The following is a 21,409-nucleotide window of genomic DNA, read 5'->3' on the forward strand; positions in this document are numbered from 1 at the left end:
TTTTGTGTTTGATATCTTTGGGGTAACAGATCCATGCGGTTCACAGCAACAGATGCTTTGAGAAACCTGCTGGGTTAAGCGGGCCTTTTCCAAACTGACATTGGCCCAAAGTCTGCTTCAATTCAGCTGGATTGGGACACGTCTGTATCAAAGGAGTGGTTCACACCTGATTTGCCCAGAGACCTCGGGGGAGGTGTGGTAAGATAGGATAAATAGGAATCGACAACAATACAGTTAAAGGTAAGGGTGAAAGACCCTCACCTTGCAGGTTAACAAGCCTGTTCTGTTCATTCCCTCTGAAGCATTTGGCACTTGTCACTCTCAGGCAACATACTGGGCTAGATGGATGAATGTGGCTTTCCTCATCTGAAAGCTCTGCAGCCACTGCTCGTCATCCCAGATGTGCATGACCATGTGATCCCACCACTCGGTGCTTGTCTCCTGAGCCCAAAAGTGGTGTTCCGCCATGGTCAGCACCTCCGTGAATGCCACAAGCAATCTTGTGTCATAGCTACTTCGTGTGGTGAGATCAATGTCGAATTCCTCTGCCTTTGTAGTTTAAGGAATAACTCCACTGCCACTCGTGACATGTAGCATATTGATCAACAGTGCGGGATCCATTCCTGCAGCAGAAGAGGCAGAATGCGCAGTATACCAACCATTGAAAGATGGCGCCAAATGCGGACAGAAGCACAGGGATTTCTGGGATGCGAAGCAATGCCTCATGGGGCATTGGGACAGGACCCAGGATGCCCCACAATCCCCTCTGCCATCTCACAACTCTTGTGGCAGAAGAGGAAGCGATGCTCAGTGGGATAGCTGGCCAGAGTGCACCGCTTCCAACACCGCTGCAAGTGCCGCAAGTGTGAACACACTATTGCGCAGTCAGCTGACAGTGTGAACACACAATAATGGTTTCCCTTCAGCACTTGCTGAGCGGCGCTGAACTCCCAGCGCTTTAACTCTGCCAGTGTAGACGTAGCCTTGGAGAGACTGACTGCCAGGACCCCCAGACTGATCCCCTCTGGGGAATGAAGCACAACGTTGACAGACTATGCAGCCTTCACTAGTCTCCCTGTACCTGAAAAGCCTGCTAGCCCAAAGTGCTGGACCATCTATTCAGCTACAGTTCATACTCCAGGTGAATCCAAAGACCAAGAGGTGCAGATCCAACCCCTTATAATCTTAGAAACATTTTGTTTCTTTTTCTATTTTTTTGTCTGTTTCTTTTTAGGAACCTGGAGACCTCCCAGGCTTTCTATTAGATTGGGGTGTAACTCTGTGTGTGTGTGTGTGTGTGTGTGTGTGTGTGTGTGTGTGTGTGTGTGTGTGTGTGTGTGCGCGTGCACCTCTGAAATCTACCGAGGGAAGATGCTAGGAAGAATAGTTCCCCAAATCTTAATACCCTTAAAACTGTGCCCTATGAAATGACTGAACGCATGCTCCTCACCTATGGAAGCATTGCAAGGAATTGAGATGTCCGATGTGTATTGTTCAGTGAAAGCTGTTTGAACTTCTTTTACTAATGTCTCTCTAAGGTCTGTATGTGTTTTGGGGCGAGAGGGCAAGGAGAAGTATTAGGTACACAATAGTGAAATGTAAGGTGAAAACTAATTACCTTTTAGGTTGTAGGCTAAATGTAAGCAATAATTTGGTATGGGTATTGAAATATTCAGCTGGGGCTACATCTACACTATCCGCCTGAATCAGCGGGTAGAAATCGATCTCGGGGATAGAGACACGACATTCGATCCCCGAATCTGCGCTTGTACTCCACCAGGGCAGGTAGGAGTAAGTGCTGTCGATGGGGGAGCCGCGGAGGTCGATTTGCCGCCATCCTCACAGCGGGATAAGTCGGCTCTGATATGTCGAATTCAGCTACGCTATTCGCGTAGCTGAATTTGCGTATCTTAAATCGACCCCCCCCCGTAGTGAGGACGTAGCCTGGCTAAATCTGGGTTGCACTGCCTGGGTAAAAATCTCTGGGGTTTTGGCATCACTAAATATGCACTTGCCCTCGTGGGTTGCTCTTTTAGGATTTATAAGAGTTGGTTTTCTGCTGTATTAATCTGATGGTTTGACTAAATTGACAACTTGATTCCAATGCAATATCCTTGTTCACTCATTGATTTCCTGATTTGACCTGAACTTTATCACTGTATTGTTTAACCCTTAGCTGAGTGGTGTCTATAGTCATTTAGCCTTAGTGATGGGTGCTCTTGGATTTATTTGTTCATGTTAATAAAACATGTAACTGGGCTATTGAGTCATTTCTTTCAATAAGCAACCGGGGCTGGAACTTTTATTTGTATATTTCCCTTTAATTCAATCTCCATGTTCTTCATTTCATACTCTAAGTTAAGAAATGTGCAGCAACAAAAACTGACACAAACCTGTTGCTGCCCCATTCTGTGCCCATCTAGCATATAGAACAGACACCTCCTGGGGCAGGGAATGTAACACTGGACTGTAAATACAGATTCATGTTTCCAAGGTTTGCTGTCTTTTTCAAATTGTGGCATAAGGGTGACACCTACATCTCCTTGTAATCACGCCTGGCAGGAAGGAGACTCCTATGTGCATTCTCTTGGGAGACAGGGAGATCTGGGAGACCCTGGACACTGGGGGATATTTACCCAGAGCTCAGGAGCAATCTACTCAGGGATGATGCAGGAGAAAAGAGCTGGGGGCTGCTTTCCCCACTTATTTCTCCCTATCCCCTTTCGGTCTCTCTCTCCTCTTTCCATTTCATCTCCCACCCCCCACCCTCTGGCAGAGAGACTTGGTCACTCCTCTGCTCCCAGGGGCGCTCACTCTCCCATAGCTGGATTGGCCCCTGCAAGTGCTAATAGGAGCGAGAGCCTGGGTGCAGGTCAGTCCCTGCAGTGGATCTGGGATGCACAGAGGCAGGAAGAGGAGCAGAGATGGGGCTAGTTCTTCTTTGAGTGATTGCTCATGTGTATTCCACAGTAGGTGTGCATGCTCACCAAGTGCACCGGTGCTGCAAGTTTTTCCCCTAGCAGTATCTATAGCGGGGAGCGCCCCCCGCGACCTCTAAGGTGGAGCCTTCCTTCCTGCCGCCAGTGAAGGTGTGTCGGAACTGCTCTGCTTCAGCTTCCCTGTAGCTCGTCCCCAGAACTGTTGATTTGTTTAGTACCTGTAGTTAGTTAGCTGCGTAGTTAGTTTTAGTCAGTCAGTGAGCCCAGGCCAGGACATGCCCCGTACCCCGGGATTTAAGTAGTGCGGTTCTTGTCGGCATTCTATGCCAAGAAGGGACCCGCACACAGACATTTTGTGCTGTTTGGGAGAGACCCACATCAGTGAAAGGTGCAAAATTTGCAAATCGTTTAAGCCTTGGACCAAAAAGGAAAGAGACATTAGGCTCCAGGCCTTTCTGATGGAGTCAGTGCTGACTCCAACCCCGGAACGCCCCTCCAAGCTGGTACCAGGCACCGCGGTGTCGGTACATGGCGATCAGCTGGTGCCTTCAACCAGTCGGCACCGCTCCCCATCCTCGGGACACGCCAAGAGGATGAAGATTCCCTCCTCGCAACGGCACCGAGGGAAGTCTGGGAAAGAGGCTAGGTCCATGTCAGGCAGTCCTCGATCCCCATCGGGTTCCAGGTCTCCGACTCACGTGGAGCGGAATAGCCCGGCCCCTTCGGAACAGGCCTCTCTGGATGTCCAGATGCCTTCCACACCTGAAGCCCTCCAGGCGGCCCAGGACGTCATGTCCATGCTGGTGCCCGGAGCCCCTCCGAAGTCAGCCCCATGCTCCAGAGGCAAGCCGCTGCTGGGATCTCGGCAGTCGCCCCCGGCTCAGTGCCGGTCTTGGTCGAGGTAATGTTTCTGACGCCGATCACCGCCCAGCGTCTGCTCGGGGAAGAGTCCACATGGATTGCCCCCGACACTGGCTAGACTGTCAGGCTGGGTTCCATCCAGCTGGGACTCGTGGCACCAGTCCTCCTCAGAGAGCGGATATCGATGGGACCACGGTGGACATCGTCATCAGTCCTCATCCTGGAAAAGTCAGGTCACAGCACAGTTGTGGGCGCCATTCTGTCGGACTCTGTCTCTGAGTTGCTGCTGAGACATCGCAGCCCCGGGTGTCAATTGCCGGCGTCTCGACTTTGTGGGTCCGCCCATCGAGGCTATTCACAGAGCAGCTATTACCATCAGTACCAGTCCTCCACATTGAGATTGTGGTCCCGTGACCTTCACAGGTCCCGGCACTGCCACACCTCTTGGTCGAGAGACAGCAGCATATCCGATGCCAGACAGGTCTCCATTTGTAGCCGCCCTTCAACGAGCCAAACCGGCCAACCGAGATCGCTGGCCCTGCCGGTGCCAGAGCAAGTGCAGTGGCACTGAGGATCCTGGCTGGCCCAGTGGTACCAGTGGGCACCATGGCCTCCGATGCAGCCCCTGGTGGGAGCTCGCTCGGTGGCCAGAGCTTCGGAAGCTCCATCAGCATTCATCTCCAGACCCCCAACGGAAGAGTCGGTGGGACGCACATCCTTGGCACTGTGCCCAGAGTCCAACCAGGTGGTGGATCCTCCGGTGCTGGCCGACATCCAGAGCACTGCGCCGGCCTCTTCGCCCCGCCCAGAGGAGGTGATTGCAACCCTGCCCCCTCCATCCTGCAGGAGGGCTTCAGGGCCCACCAAAACCTCTTAAAGAGGGTGGCAGCAAGCCTCCATCTCCAGGCAGAGGATATGGAAGAGCCTGCGGAATCCCTGTTTAACGTGCTGTCCCCATCAGCACCTGGTACGGTGGCCTTGCTCAGCCTCAGTTATACAGGGCTGAATTCCTAGGTGGTTGTGTAGATCACAGGGACTAGGATCCTGTTCTCTGCCCCGTGGCCTTTCTGCCCCCTCACCCAGAAAGTTGCAAGCGGTTGGTGCGGGGTGGGAGAGGCAGAGTGTGGGCAGGAAGAGGGCTGAGGGGGTCATGGGGCAGAGCACAGGGGGAGCCACAGTGTGGGCGCTAGTGGTCCCCCACTTCTCAGGAACTTCTGGCGGCAGCGCTCCAAAGGTGATGTACCGGCATGCCACCTGCTGCCCAGGATGAGTTACATCAGTGGGAGCTGCATTTTAGTGTACACACTTACATAGTTAGATCAATGTAAGCTGTTTTATGTTGCCCTAATCCTGTAGTGTAGACCAGGGCTAAGGTCGAAAGGTTGTCTGTCTCACCAAGAGAAGTTGGCCCACCTTGTCACTATTTTAGCAAATGGTCATTTGTCTCTAAGTCCCCAATGAATCTTAACTGCATTCTGTCAAACTAATATTCAGTTAGGTGACCACACCGCCTTCAGAGAAAAGGGAAAAACCCACACCACATAGAGGTATAAGACACGTTCAGTTTCATATAAATTGAAATTCCAGAGGAGGTTACATCTGATGATTCCAAATCAGGACAAGAGATTCTCCCATTGTGTTCTCCTCTGATCTGTTCAAATCTGCTTCACTCTGCAAAGTCTCGTTACTATTACTAGTTGTGATATTTATGAAAGGTTTAGAACCATCATAATAGGAACAACAGTCCACATTTCCACCTGCAAACAATCCCAGCTCAGCAGGAAAAAGCCCAGAAGTTGTTTTGTCAAAAGATGGAACCTGGGATTTAAACTCTGAATAATCACACTGTGTTTGGGATCCATTCAAATTCCCCTTCCAGCTCTGTGACATTTTCATTTCCAGCCCTAAGGAATCTGATTTAGGGTCAAAGAAATCAAAACATGATTCTGAAGCCCAGAGAAGAACTATTAGGATGATCAGAGGAATGGAGAACCTACCTGATGAGAGGAAACGGAAGGAGTTTGGCTTGTTTAGCCTAAGAAAACAAAGGCTGATTGGAAAGATGATTGCTCTCTATAAATTCATCAGATGGATAAACACCAGGGAGGGGAGAGGAGTTATTCAAGTTAGAGCCCAGTGTAGGAACAAGAACAAATGGATATAATCTGGCCCTCTACAAATTTAGGCTGGAAATTACAAGAAGGTTTCCCACCAGCAGAGCTGTGACATTCCAGAACAGCTGTCAAAGGCAGTAGTGGGGACAACAAAACCTAACTTGGTTCAAGATTGAGCTTGATAAGGGGACAGCATGATGAGATTTCCTACAGTGGCATATGGCCCCTGCATGATTGCTAATGGAAACATCTCCAGTGGTCACAGATGGGACACTAGAGGGGAAGGGCTCAGAGTTCTTACAATTTTTTCTCCAGATCTTTGGCTGGTGGGTCTCACCCACGTGGTCACCATCTAACTGATCATCATATTTGGCATAGGGAAGAAATTCTTCCCCAGGTCAGATTGGTAGAGACCCAAGTGTGTGTGTGTGTGTGTGTGTGTGTGTTCACCTTCCTCTGCAGCATGAGGTACAGGTAACTTGCTGGTTTGGACTAGAGCCGTGGCTCTCAAACTTTTTTTTACTGGTGACCCCTTTCACACAGCAAGCCTCTGAGTGCGACCCCCCATTATAAATTAAAAACGCTTTTTAATATAGTTAACACCATTATAAATGCTGAAGGCAAAGTGGGGCTTGGGGGGGGAGGCTGACAGCTTACGACTCCCCATGTAATAACCTCGTGACCCCCTGAAGGGTCCCAATCCCCAGTCTGAGAACCCATGGACTAGAGTAAATTGTGGAGTCTGTCATATGAAATCTTTAAATCATGATTTGAGGACTGGGTTTCAGCATGTGTCAGAGGGTTACACCCTGGTGGGAGGAGGCTAGGCCTGTACGGGAATAAGGTCACTCTGTGCTTCGCAGTGTAGCAGAACCTAGAATGTGCATTAGCAGGGAAAAATCTGGGGGGAATCGGCTTGTGGAGTGGACAAAAGCCCCATCTGAATTCTCTCACATTGCCCTTCTCTCCCTGGCAGGCTACAGAATAACGTCCACGTTTCGCTCCAGATCATCCCGTCCTCCCAGGGGAAAGAAAATGGCTGCAATGGAGCTGGCTCAGGTAAGGGATTATCAGGGAGCTGGTGGTGGGTTCTGCTTGGAGAGAGAGGAGCAGTAAATGCATAGGAGGGTGGGAGCTGCTAGAGGTGGTGGGAGATAGGAACTATCTAGGGTGGAGAAGGGGAGGGGACAGGATGTGACAAACTTGCTGAGACTTCTGTAATCTAGGGTGTAATGGGTTGTCACCCCGGTGTGCAGTCTGGGGAGCTTCTGGGAACCGCTGTACCCTCTAACCCTGAACCTGGACTGGCCCTTCTCACACTGCTTTGCTGGAGATTCAGCCAGCCTCTCCAGGCCTTTTTATCACCGAACACAACAGCAGGTGGCGCCATACACTCAGTTAAGCTATCTCAGTGCTTTACCTAAGTCAGTCAAGGACAGACAGAAAACAGCAACCAATTTCCCAGCAATAAGTGATAGCAAATAGATCAAAGCAGATTACTTGGCAAATAACCAGAAACTCAAACTGAGCCTAGCATACTAGATAAGAGGTGGGCAAACTATGACCTGCAGGCCACATCCAGCCGGAGGACCCTGAGCTCCTGGCCCGGGAGGCTAGGCCCTGGTCCCTCCCCTCCTGTTCCCCCTCTGCGGCAGCCACAGCTTGCCCCGCCACCGGCACAATGCTCTGGGCGGTGGGGCTGCGAGCTCCTGGGGCAGCTCCACTGCAGAGCCCAGCCTGACCCGGTGCTCTGTGCTGCGTGCTGTGTGGCTGTAGTGCTGCCAGCCACCGGTGCTCCAGGCATGGTAAGGGGGCAGGTAGCGGGGGGGTTGGATAGAGGGCAGGGGAGTTCGGGGTGGTGGTCAGGAGACGGAGGTGTGGATAGGGGTCAGGGAGGTCACAGGGCCGCTCAGAGGGCGGGGCAAGTGGGGCAATTTGCCCCGGGCCCTGCAGGAGCCCCCACAAGAATATAGTATTCTATAGTATTGCAACTTATTTTTGTGGAAGGGGCCCTCGAAATTGCTTTGCCCCAGGCCTCCTGAATCCTAACTGCCCTCCATACAATTTCCAAAACCCGATGCGACGCTCAGGCCAAAAAGTTTTCCCGCCCCTTTACTAGCTGCATAGAATTTGAATTAGCAGTTTCTCATCCTGACTGATGATTGAAACAGTCCACCAGCAAATCCCGCAGTTCAGTTTTTGTTCCTCAGGTGCTTCCAGGAGTTCTCTTGTCTGGGGAATGAGGCCAAGAGATGACGTCACACCCCACCTTATGTAGCTTTTCCATATGGCGGGAACCCTTTGTTCCAAACTCAGTTCCCAGTCCCCTTTCTGGAAAAATACAGGTACGAAAATGGAGTTCATTGTCATGTGGTCTGGTCACATGACCTAGCATGCCCTGCTGTAGCCATGACTCATAGGCTGGCTGGAACATTCACAGGAAGGGGAAGCTCTTCCATGGTCCATTGTCTTTGTTGATGAGCCATCAGCACTGTCTGGCTTCTTCACTGTTGTACCTGAAAGGCTCGTTGTGGGTGTTACCCAGAGTAAGCACATTTGAAATACAGATACATAGTCAATATCCATAACTTCAGATACAAACATGATCCATGCACACAAATAGGATAATCCTATTCAGGAAATTATAACTTTTCCAATGACCCTGCACATGACACATCTTCAACAAAATGCCTCATAATTATGTCCTAATCATATTATAATCCTACCACTATGCTGAATATTGGGTGTAGTGTGAGATAGGTCTTAATTTCAAGGCACAGGAGTTGGGAGTGGATCTTTCCCTCTTTGTGGAACAGGAAATAACCCCCCAGCCAGGGCTGGGAAAACTTCCCAGACTCCCAGTGCTGGAGCCTGAATCTACTGACACTTTATTAGTTACCAGCACCACCAATCTTTGTGGCAACTGCAAACTTTATCAGTGATGATTTTATATTCTCTTCTAGGTCATTGATAAGAATGTGAAATATCACAGGGCCAAGAACCAATCCTTGCGGGAAGCCACTAGAAAGAAATCCACTCAACCATGGTTCTCCATTTACAATCCCAGTTTTTAATCTATTTAATGTATGCCATGTGTATTTTGTATCTTTCTAGTTTTCTAGTCAAAATATTGTGCTGAACCAAGTCATATGCTTTACAGAAGTCTAGGTATATTACATCAGTACTATTAGCTGCGACCAAACTTGGATCTCATCCAATAAGGATATCCAGTTAGTTTGGTAGGATCTATTGTGTCTAAACCTTTGTTAATGGGTACTAATTATATTAGCCCCCCTTTAATTCTTTATTAATGAAATCCAGTATCGGCTGTTCCATTCTCTTGCCCAGTATCAATTTTAGACCAACACTCTTGTAATGAGATAGGTAGGTCATCTCTTTTACACTTTTTAGATATTAGCACAGCATTAGCTTTATTCCTGTCTAATGGAATTTACCCAGTGTTCCAAGTCCTAATTAAAATCAACATTAAAAGTCAATCACGCTCCTACACCAGGTCTTTCAAAACTCTTGTTGTCTGGACCCACTGATTTAAACACATCTACATTTAATAGCTGCTGTTTAACGTCCTTGTGAGTTACTGTTGGAATGGAAAGACTGTCGGCATCAACATCTTATGATAAGAGTTACATCATCTGTTTTTCTCCAAATCCAAGAGAGAAATATTTATTGAACGCTTTTACCTCTTCTGCATTATTTTTGATAATTCTGCCATTTCCATCTAATAATTTACCACTACCATTGTTAGGTTTAATGTTGTACTTCATATACTTTTAAACATTTCCTCTTATTTTCATTGATTGATCATTGATTTCCCTTACCAATTTTCTACAGTTCTGACCTTCTAACTTATATTCTTTACTATTGACTTCCCCTTTCTTCCATATATTTTATTTGGAGAGTGTTGGGATTCCTAGCAGGGAGCCACCAGCAGGGTCCCAGAGACAGCCCCATCTCCTATATCAAGCTCTGGCTATTACGCATGTGATAAATGTGAAGACCCTGCCTCCATCTGTCAGCTGGGAGAGACAAAGGTTTCTCTTTCTACCCTCTGATGCCTCCTGGCTGCTCTAGGCAAGGTGGGGTGGGACTCTGTTAACATGTGCCTCCCGGAGCTTCCATTTACCTGGTGCTGCTGTTCCGTGAATAGTGGGGTTGTAACTGGGGCAGCAGGTACTGAGTGTTGGACTATTTCTCTTTCAGGGGCCGGTGACTTTCGAGGAGGTGGCTGTGTATTTCACCAGGGAAGAGTGGGCTCTGCTGGACCCCACTCAGAGAGCCCTCTACAGGGATGTCATGCAGGAGAACTATGAGAATGTGACCTCGCTGGGTAAGGATTCCCGTCCCCTCAGTTATTAGATGCTGTGGGATCTCTAAAGAACCTGAGTAGTAATAACTTTATATCTTTATTCATCATACAAGTTTTGACAAGTTTCCTTACCCCCCCTTTTTTTGCCTTATCTCCCACCCACTAGTATAATTTTTGGACATGTGCCTTTTTGGTGTTATTGGTCATTTTAAAATTACGTTTAATGTATCGTTATTGGATACATTAATAACTGTAACTTTCGTGCCTTTTCCTCATTTTAAGAGGAAACTACGCTGCCTGTAGAATTCTAAATTAAGTAAATAGTGTAGGACTCATGCATAGCTTGTGTGACAGTCAGATGAGCTCCTCTTTTGATAGGAGAGCGTATAATGTTGCTATTCAGGACCCCACAGGTGAAGGGAGAACAGAGCTGTGGGAGGGGAGGAGAAGGGGGGGGAGTAGATAATTCTGGGTTGCCAGGACATGGGGAGGGTGTGTATAGGATTAGAGCTAAGAAGCAGCAGGGAGGGATGAGGTAGTGAGAGACGAGGAGGGAACACGAGAAGTTCCCAAGGTGCCGGGAGGTGGTGCCAGCTGAGAGTAATGGGACGAAGGGGCAGGGAGTGTGTAGGAAGGGCACCCAGGAAGTGGGCTGGGTGGGTCAGTGGGAGGGAGGAGAGGTTTGGGGATCTAGAGCTTGGGGGATCCCAGAGCTTTAACCCCGAATCCCTATCCAAGCCTTGTTGCTTTAGAGCCTACACTCCAGTTTTATTTCTGTTCAGTTTCACTTAATTGTACATTTCCCCCCCAAATATTATTATTTTAACTCTTGACCTCCCTCTCCCTCTCATTACCCCTCTCCTCATAAAACCTCCCCATCTCTATGCACAGCGACTCTGGCCAACCATCCTGAGTCCTTGATGCATCCTGAGTCCTCCCTCCCATACCAGGGCCCCTACCCAGGCACAAATGGGGACTTGGTTGATGATGTCACAGGGTGGTAGTGTAGCCTGTACAATTTTTACACCTATAAGATTACGTATTGGGATACAACTTGTCCTTGTAGATGGCTACTCAGAGTTAATGGAGGAGATGAAATTTGGTGAAACACACAGAACTTGATTTAATACAGACAGTTATAATTGAAATCATAGGCAAAAATCAATACACATAACAATTAGATTAAGGTAAGTACAGTAAAGAGGGTCTTGCACTGTGCGTACTTACAAATTATGGACACCATTGGAAACAAAGATGGAGGGGCAAGGGAGACCATCAGAAGGGAGGCCCTCCTTCAGTTTACACTGTCTCGGGGACCCGACAAAATGAAAAAATGGTAACTAGGAGAGGTATTTTATCCGCTTTCTTATGGTAATAGGATGGCTATATACCATATCTGCTCCTTTACTCTGATTACAATAATGTCAATAGCTGCCCCAAACCATTGAGAAGTCCATAATTAAGCATCAAGACTCATGATTTACATCACTTATTTATTAATAATTCCAATATATGAATGCGGTCCAACTGCTGAGATACTTCATAGCAACCTAATTGCTGAAACCTGCCCCAAACTTCCTTCTTTCAGAATCCTGTGGCGTATTGCATGTGTTTGTGGTTCCTCGTTAGTCTCTCAAAATAGGGGTGCAAAATATCTGACCTGGAATTCTCTCCTTAGGCCTATTCAGGTAAATCCCAGACTTCAGCATAACTACTCCCACAGAGCCTTAACCTAATATAAGACCCTTTATTGTAGCAAGCTAAGGCTATGTCTACACTACTGCGATAATTCAACCTATGCTGCACAACTCCAGCTGCCCCCAACCATACGTGGCCTTTGGGAAGTCCATAATTATGCATCAAGCATTAATACTCATGATTTACATCACTTATTTACTAATAATTCCAATATATGAATGCGGTCCAACTGCTGAGATCCTTCATAGCAACCTAACTGATGAAGCCCACCTCAAACTTCCTTCTTTTCGAATCCTGTAGTGTATTGCACCTGTTTGCGGTTCCTCATTAGTCTCTCAAAATAGGGGTGCAAAATATCTGACCTGGGATTCTCTCCTTAGTCCTATTCAGGTGAATCCCAGACTTCAGCATAACTACTCCCACAGAGCCTCAACCTAATATAAGACCCTTTATTGTAGCAAGCTTAGGCTATGTCTACACTACTGCGGTAAGTCAACCTATGTACCTTAGATAGAGTTATCGCAGGGTCTACTTACCTTACTTTTCTCGTCAGGGTAGAGTACAGGGTTCGACTGCAGAGAGTTCTAGTGAGTATAAAATTGCCCTCAAGACATGAGACTAGGTCATAGATCATAAAATCAGGTTGGGGTCAGCAGGAATGAGAGTTTGGAGAGAGTCTTGTCCCCTCTCTCCCCATCTGCAGCAGCCGCAAGCTGTTTTCCCTCCAGGCTCCTTGGATCTTTGAGCCTGTCCCTCCTAGGTTGCATGGCCCAGTTCTTGTTTCTTACATTCTCCTTTTCTTTGAGAATTAGAGGCTGTTGCACCTGAATTTTAGGGATTAATTCCCCAGCCTTCTCCACACGCTGGGGGAGTTTAATTACACCTGAGTCACTAGATTTGTTAATGCCCCAAAATGTGCTTTTGCGATGTCATAGTTCTGGGGTAGCTAAGCCTTTGACTTGCCTCCGCGGTCTGCTCAAGGAATGCCCTCACCGATATGAGGCCTCTAGCCAGCCCCTCTCTATGGGTGGGGACCCACGTGCCTCTCCTTTTTGTCTAAGGTGTGAGGATTGCAGCTGGTCCTCCATTGTGTTCACTGGACTAACGTCCTGTTCCTGTGCTCTGCTCTCTCTCCAAGGGATGTGAGCTGTGTGTGTGTGATAGAGGTGGGAATTTTGGTGATACTTGTATGATGCCAATACACACTTGAGTTTCCCTCTGTGATGGGTATTGTTATGATTATAAAGAGCAGGAGACATGAGGTGTTTTGTCATGTAGCTGTCATGGGGTGATATGAATGGATCATTAAGGACTGGCTGGGACCAGCCTACATCAATGGAATACCCGACAGAGACAAGGGAATAATTATTACCTGTCCATGGGAGGATATCTGCTTGGCTGAGTGAAGCATACATGGACTCGTTATGTTTTTGGGAGCAGGAAGAACTGGGCTCACAGACACAGGAAGCTCTGCCGGAGCGAAGACAAATGAACAGTCACAGTGAAAGGAAACCAAAGCGTTTTCTACAGCAGCAGGGCTCAAGGGCATTGGCCAGTACGGACTATATTGTCTTCTTGGCTTCTCTGTCCTAATCTAAGGACTTTCCAATGCTCAGTTGACTAATAAGCTCTGCTATGTTTTAAAAGTCTGCCCAGTGTCACAGCAAACATTTGCTCTGTGCATTGACTGAGGAACAGTCTCTGATCAGGAGTATCGTTCAGCTGGACCTGCTGGCAGAGCTCACAGGTTGAAACAGGAGTGTTGAAGCCAGAGGTTCAGTCTCAGGTGTTGAAGCTACATGGCCTATCTTTGTGCAAGTTTCCCAAGGACTGTTTAAAAGCCAGGGCATTGCACAGATCCTATGGATCCATGACAGTATGCCAGTGTGCCTTCTTTGGAAAAGATATAAAACAAGAAAAGGATCTAAATGTCTATTTACCATCGCCCCCTCATGTGTCCTCGTGGGAATCCCTGATCAGTTCCAAAATGTATTACAACCTTCCTTAAAGGCTTACATCTTGGTTATCAGGTCATGTCAGTTTTGTTAGCGGGCTTTCCCTTCAGCCTCCCACTTTCCTGGTTCTTGTCACGCAGACAGCAAGCAGGAAAAGACAGAAGTCCGAAGCGCAAAGAATGCGATGTTTATTGGGGTTAGTTTCCAAGCAGGCATATTCCGAAGGCCTTCACACAAGTCGGGCTTATCTCTATACGCGATAGAGTCTGTTCCCCAGTGTTCCCTTCCCAGCTCTGATGCCGCAGAGCGTTTTCCTCGTGTCCCCCTTCCCAGCTCTGATTCCACAGAGCCTTGCCTGTGTCCCCATTCCCTGTTCCCTTCCCCCCTTAACAAACATGATTCCAATTTCCCTTCCCCCTCCTGTTTGACCCTGTTATATAATAATATTCTCAGCTATACCTTAACTAGTCATTGTACTGAAATTTAACTAACCAATTTTGACATATTGTAATATAATTTTCTAACCAATTATATCCCAGTACCCTAATTAACTTACACCTAGCAAAATTAATTATACAGCAGACAGAAACAATTAGAGAACCAGACTGATTAACAATGTAAAAATTGTGGCCATGAAGATAAAACAATGCAGAAATGAGGGTTTCACAACCATTGATAAGTGATTTCTTGCCAGACAGGATTCTATCAAAGTAAGTTTTCTTTAACCATCTTAAAGTCTGTTTCTTTATCTGGTGGTGATGGGCGCTATCGGGACAGGATTGTCTTCCTAACAGCCCAATAGCACCTTATTTCAGTGTGATTGGTTTGGGATGTTAGGATGTGACCCTACGCTTCCCAGCTTATGGCTGCCCCTGCTGCTTAGCCAAAGGCCTTAGCCTGAGAACAAGGCCTCAGACTCTCCTAGTGAGAGAAGGCCCAGACACAGGCGGACTGTGATTTTGATTCTTTGCTTTTATACCTTTGTAACTAGCTAAATGATAAAAATACACCTAAGTTCTTAAATATAGGCTTTAAAGGCAGGCTTGACTATCTCTATTCTAACAGTGGGATCTACCTCCTACCCCATTCTGTGTCCGTCTTGTCTATTTAGATTGTAAATTCTTCAGGGCATGGGCCGTCTACTATTCTGGGTTTGTACTTCACCTAGCACAATGGGGACCCACTGTTAGTTGGTCCTGAGGCACTAAGGTAATGCATATGATTTTTTATAAAAACTCTCCTGCCACTTTGAGCCAAGTAAGATGGCTTTGGGATGTTACTGCTTAAAAATGAGCTGGGTTAAAACCATGGAATATTCTTTTTGCCAAGTATCCCATAAATTCCACTTACCTCCCATGTTTTCTTTGCCTGTAGTAGGGTTTCCAGTTTCCAAACCTGATGTGATCTCGCAGCTGGAACGAGGGGAAGAGCTGTGGATCATGGACCTCCAGGGTTCTAAGAAAGAAGAGCTCCCGAGAGGTGAGAAATTGTTTAAATCAACTCAGCTGTTTGGGAATGCAGGAAACATTTGGGATGCCCTACAAAGACCTTGTGAGCTTTCCAAGTTTAGGATTGTTCCCTGCAGATGTGGAATCATTATGGCAAATGTCACTGATGGATTCCCTCCTATTCTGACAACTGGCAGCAGATCCCTCCCTGATCTCGCTTTTCCCTGAGTGTTCTGGTGAGATGCAGACCAAAACTGATCCCTTCCTTTCTCCTCTATGGAAGGGTTTGGGGAAAATCAGCTCCTGATAGGTTTGATCTCCAACACATATTTTGATTTGCTGATACCCTTTTCCATTCCTCTCTCTGAGGTTTCCTTTCTCTCCGGTGCAGGGAATGACCTATGTCTGGATTCTCTGTGTCTCTTGTCAGGTGATGGGATAGTGAGTGAGAATGAGGACGAAAAACCCCAGCAGGAAGATGCTGAGCAAGTAGAACCACATGGAACGTTATCAGGAAGATCCAAAGGTCATGTTTCCGGGAGTTGTGAACTCCCAGAAAAAGCAAAAGCCTGGGAGAGTCAGCACAGGCTAGAGGAAAACTTCAGTAGCCACTCAAACCTTATTGGAAATGAGAGAATCAACTTGGAAGAGACACACTATGCATGCCATGAGTGTGGGAAAAGCTTCAATGGGAATGCTGCCCTTATCACACATCACACAATCTACACAGGTGAGAAACGCTTCATTGATAGTTCACCCTCATCTCACATCGGCAAATCCACACAGGAGAAGCGCCCCACATATGCTCTGAGTGCGTGAAACGCTTCAATCAGAGCTCTGCCCTGAGCACACATAGGAGAATCCACACAGGGGACACGCCCTACACATGCTCTGAGTGTGGGAAAAGCTTCAGTCGGAGCTCTGCCCTTATCACTCATCAGAGAATCCACACAGGGGACACGCCCTACACATGTTCTGAGTGCGGGAAAAATTTCAGTCGGAGCTCTACCCTTATCACCCATCAGAGAATCCACACAGGAGAGAGGCCCTACACATGCTCCGAGTGTGGGAAAAGCTTCAATGGAAGCTCAAACCTTATCATACATCAGAGAATCCACACTGGAGAGAAGCCCTACACATGCTCTGAGTTCGGGAAAAGCTTCAGTCAGAGCTCTGCCCTGAGCGCACATAGGAGAATCCACACTGGTGAAAAACCATATGGATGCTCTGAGTGCGGGAGAAGCTTCAGTCACAGCTCTTCCCTGAGCACACATAGGAGAATCCACACAGGAGAGAAGCCCTACCCATGCTCTGAGTGCGGAAAAATCTTCAGTCAGAGCTCACACCTTATCACACATCAGAGAATGCACACAGGAGAGAGACCCTACACTTGCTCCGAGTGTGGGAAAAGCTTCAATCGGAGCTCAAACCTTATTAAACATCAGAGAATCCACATGGGCGAGAACTGTAATAAATCCCTTGACTAGGGCTGGCCAAAGGGTATGTCTACATTATGGGATTAATCCGAATATACAGAATTCGAATTTTGGAAACAGTTTTTATAAAGTCGAATGTATGCGGCCACACTAAGCACATTAATTCGGCAGTGTGCCGGAGCGTTGCACTGCGGGTAGCTATCCCATAGTTCCCGCAGTCTCCCCCGCCCATTGGAATTCTGGGTTGAGATCCCAGTGCCTGATGGGGCGAAAAACATTGTCGCAGGTTGTTCTGGGTACAGCCTCTCCCCTCCCTCCACGAAAACCACGGCAGACAGCCGCTTCGCGCCTTTTTTCCTGGGTGAACACAGCAGATGCTATACCACGGCAAGCATGGAGCCCGCTCAGCTCAAGACAGCAGTCATGAATATTGTAAATACCTTGCGCATTATCGTGCAGTTTATGCTGAACTAGGACCAGAAAACGAGGCAAGGAGGAGGCAGCGCGGCGATGAGAGTGATATGGACATGGACACAGACTTCTCTCAAACCGCGGGTCCCGGCGCTTTGGAGATCATGTTGTTGATGGGGCAGGTTCTATCCGTGGGATGCCGATTCTGGGCCCGGGAAACAAGCACAGACTGGTGGGACCGCATAGTGTTGCAGGTGTGGGACGATTCCCAGTGGCTGCGAAACTTCCGCATGCGTAAGGGCACTTTCATGGAACTTTGTGACTTGCTTTCCCCTACCCTGAAGCTCCAGAATACCAGGATGAGAGCAGCCCTCACAGTTGAGAAGCAAGTGGTGATAGCCCTGTGGAAGCTTGCAACGCCAGACAGCTACCGGTCAGTCGGGAATAAATTTGGAGTGGGCAAATCTACTGTGGGGGCTGCTGTCATGCAAGTAGCCAAAGCAATCATTGAGCTGCTGCTACGAAAGTTAGTGACTCTGGGAAATGTGCAGGCCATAGTGGATGGCTTTGCTGCAATGGGATTCCCTAACTGTGGTGGGACAATAGATGGAACCCATATCCCTATCTTGGCACTGGAGCACCAGGGTACCCAGTACATAAACCGCAAGGGGTACTTTTCAGTGGTGCTGCAAGCACTGGTGGATCACAGGGGACATTTAGCCAACATCAACGTGGGCTGGCCAGGAAGGTTTTGTGATGCTCGCGTCTTCAGGAACACTACTCTGTTTAAACGGCTGCAGCAAGGGACTTACTTCCCGGACCAGAAAATGACTGTTGGGGATGTTGAAATGCCTATAGTTATCCTTGGGGACCCAGCCTACCCCTTAATGCCATGGCTCATGAAGCCATACACAGGCAGCCTGGACAGGAGTCAGGAACTGTTCAACTACAGGCTGAGCAAGTGCAGAATGGTGGTGGAATGTGCATTTGGCCGTTTAAAAGGTCGCTGGTGCACTTTACTGACTCGCTCAGACCTCAGCCAAACCAATATCCCCATTGTTATTTCTGCTTGCTGTGTGCTCCACAATCTCTTTGAGAGTAAGGGGGAGACCTTTATGGTGGGGTGGGAGGCTGAGGCAAATTGCCTGGCTGCTGATTACACGCAGCCAGACACAAGGGCAATTAGAGCACACCAGGAAGCGCTGCGCATCAGAGAAGCTTTGAAAACGAGTTTCACGATTGGCCAAGGTACCGTGTGAAAGTTCTGTTTGTTTCTCCTTGATGAAAACCCGCCCCCTTTATTGACTCATTCTCTGTAGGCAACCCACCCTCCCCCTTCGATCACAGCTTGCTTTCAAAGGAAATAAAGTCACTCTCATTTTAAAGTAATGTATTCTTTATTAATTGATTATAAAAAGAGAGAGAGAACTGAGAAGGTAGCCCGGGTGGGGTTTGGGAGGAGGATCGGAGGGAAGGAAAAGGCCACTAAAAAAAGGTTAAAATAATGACAGCTTGGGCTGTCCACTGGGGTGGAATGGGAGGGTGCACGGAGCCTCCCGCCCCGCGTTCTTACACATCTGGTTGAGGAGGCTATGGAACATGGTGAGGGGGGAGGGTGGTTATACAGGGGCTGCAGCGGCAGTCTGTGATCCTGCTGCCATTCCTGAAGCTCCACCAGACACCAGAGCATGTCTGTTTGCTCACGCAGCAGCCCCAGCATTGCATCTTGCCTCCTCTGATCTTCCTGCTGCCAGCTCTCATCTCGAGCGTCCCTTCTGTCCTCATGTTGGTCCCTCATGTCCTCACGTTCACTGGCATCTTTCCTATACTTTGAAACCGTGTCCTTCCACTCATTCAGATTAACTCTTTCATTGCCGGTGGATTCCATGATTTCCGCGAACATCTTGTCTCGCATCCTCTTTTTCCTACATCTTATCTGAGATATCCTTCGGGACGGAGGAGGGAAGCTTGAAAAATTTGCAGCTGCTGGAGGGAGGGAAAAAAGGAGAGAATTTTTTAAAAAGATACATTTTGCAGAACAATGCTTATACTCTTTCACGGTGAACAACACTATTCACATTAGATAGCACATGTGATTTCTCTGCAAGGTCGCATTTTGCCTCTTAATATTGAGTGCCTGTGGCTTTGCTGCTGGAGATCACAGACGCAGGTCCAGGCAAGAGAATTTGGCTTGCATACGGCCATGGTAAGCCATTGTCTTTCGGCTTCTGCGCCCTCCTTTCCCACATGCAAAGCTCGTTGAGTGCTGCGGTTTTCCTGGTAACCTTCAGCAGCAGAAAACAAACTAACCCCCCCCCATCCAATTCTCTGGGATGATCGCTTTATCCCTCCCCCCACCACATGGCTGGTATCAGGGAAGATCCCTGCTAGCCACATGTGAAAAGGTCAGCGCCAATCCCCTCCCCCCCCGCCCTTGGCTTACTACAGGGAAGGATTCCTTTTCAGCCACAGGCAAACAGCCCAGTAGGAAGGGCCACCTCTGTCCCCTTCATTAAATTCCCGTATTTCAACCAGGGCGTTCCTGAAGCTTTACCAGACACGATATCACTCTCCTGAGGATTACACAGCGAGATAAGGAACGGATGTTGCTTGAATGCCAGCAAACACCGGGACCATACACTGCCAGGCTTTATCATGCAATGATACCAGATTACTTGTTACTAGTATGGCGTGGTCAAGTGTCATTCCATGGAGGACGGAATAAGGCTGCACTGCCCAGAAACCTTTTTCAAAGGCTTTTGGAGTACCTCCAGGAGAGCTTCATGGAGATGTCCCTGGAGGATTTCTGCTCCATCCCCAGACACGTTAACAGACTTTTCCAGGAGCTGTACTGGCCGCGAATGCATCCCAAGTCCTCAGGGCAAATGAATCCTTAAACGCTTGCTTTTAAACCATGTTTTATATTTTAAAAGGTAAACTCACCTGAGGTCCCTTCCATGGGGTCATGGTCTTGGGTACTGGCTTGGGAGGGTACTTCAGTCAGGCTGAGAAAAAGATCCTAGCTGTTGGGGAGAACGGAGTGCTGTATGCTCTCCGCAAGCTCGTTGTCCTCCTCTTTCTCCTCCTCCTCTTCCCCGTCCGCAGAATCCTCAGGTGTGGCTGATGAGATTACCCCCGCCTCGGAATCCATGGTCAGAGGTGGGGTAGTGGTGGCGGCCCCCGCCTAGAATTTCATGGAGCTCAGCATAGAAGCGGCATGTCTGCGGCTCTGACCCGGAGCAACTGTTTGCCTCCTTTGTTTTCTGATAGGTTTGTCTGAGCTCCTTGACTTTCACGCGGCACTACTGAGTCCCAATTGTGGCCTCTCTCCATCATGCCCTTGGAGATTTTTTCAAAAGTTTTGGCATTTCGTCTTTTCAAACAAAGTTCTGCTAGCACTGAATCCTCTCCCCATATAGCGATCAGATCCAGTACCTCCCCTACGGTCCATGCTGGTGCTCTTTTTCGATTATCGGCCTGCATGGTTACCTATGCTGATGAGCTCTCTATGGTCACCTGTGCTCTCTTGCGCTGGGCAAACAGGAAATGAAATTCAAATGTTCACGGGGCTTTTCCTGTCTACCTGGCCAGTGCATCCGAGTTCAGATTGCTGTCCAGAGTGGTCACAATGGTGCACTGTGGGATAGCTCCCGGAGGCCAATACCATCGAATTGCGGCCACACTAACCCTAATTCGAAATGACAATATCGAATTTGGCACTACTCCGCTCGTCGGGGAGGAGTACAGAAATCGATTTTAAGAGCCCTTTATTTAGAAAGACATGGCTTCGTTGTGTGGACAGGTGCAGGGTTAATTCGATTTAACGCTGCTAAATTTGAATTACTCATAGTGTAGACCAGGCCAAAGATTAAAAAAAAAAATCATATATGCTAATTTCCACATAGTGCAAAAATCACTATCTTCACCGTGGTCTCTCAGCTCCACCAGATGAGTTGCCTGCTTCTTCCTTTTGCTGCTCACCTTCTTTGGGGTCAGTCCTGTGATCTTTTCTATCAACTCCTTTCCTTTTGAGTCATAGAAGTGTGTGTCCCTGCAGCCAGGAATGTTCATCAGCTCCAGATGCGGGAGAGAGGTTTGATCCCAACAAGCTACACTGAGGCAAAAACTACCTGTGCCTTATATCCACTAGGACTGTACATGGTGTTGGCTGCTCAAGTTAGTGATCTTGGTGTAAAAAGACAATTCTAGTTGTAGAGCAG

At 48.0% G+C, this 21,409-nt stretch overlaps 2 protein-coding genes across 3 annotated transcripts in view; one reads left to right on the top strand and one right to left on the bottom strand.

The window, feature by feature from the left end:
* Positions 1 to 21,409, bottom strand: part of LOC128823014 (zinc finger protein 436-like) — a 446,052-nt gene that overhangs the window by 270,499 nt on the left and 154,144 nt on the right. The window lies entirely within an intron of this gene.
* On the top strand, positions 10,256 to 17,267 carry LOC128823101 (zinc finger protein with KRAB and SCAN domains 7-like). Its single transcript, XM_054005202.1, has 4 exons — positions 10,256 to 10,262; positions 15,272 to 15,373; positions 15,773 to 16,072; positions 17,065 to 17,267. The coding sequence occupies exons 2-4, from the start codon at positions 15,334 to 15,336 to the stop codon at positions 17,250 to 17,252; spliced, it is 528 nt and encodes a 175-aa protein (XP_053861177.1). The 5' UTR covers positions 10,256 to 10,262; positions 15,272 to 15,333; the 3' UTR covers positions 17,253 to 17,267.

This window comes from Malaclemys terrapin, chromosome 15, assembly GCF_027887155.1.
Source record: "Malaclemys terrapin pileata isolate rMalTer1 chromosome 15, rMalTer1.hap1, whole genome shotgun sequence".
Lineage (NCBI taxonomy): Eukaryota > Metazoa > Chordata > Testudines > Emydidae > Malaclemys > Malaclemys terrapin.

What these genes read in the sequence shown, in the direction of transcription:
- LOC128823101 (XM_054005202.1), top strand. Translation starts at nt 15,334, where the DNA reads ATGGACCTCCAGGGTTCTAAGAAAGAAGAGCTCCCGAGAG. An exon ending in GAAAGAAGAGCTCCCGAGAG is followed by an intron (nt 15,374 to 15,772) that starts GTGAGAAATTGT and finishes GTCTCTTGTCAG; the next exon opens with GTGATGGGATAGTGAGTGAG. An exon ending in ACATCACACAATCTACACAG is followed by an intron (nt 16,073 to 17,064) that starts GTGAGAAACGCT and finishes ACATTGTCGCAG; the next exon opens with GTTGTTCTGGGTACAGCCTC.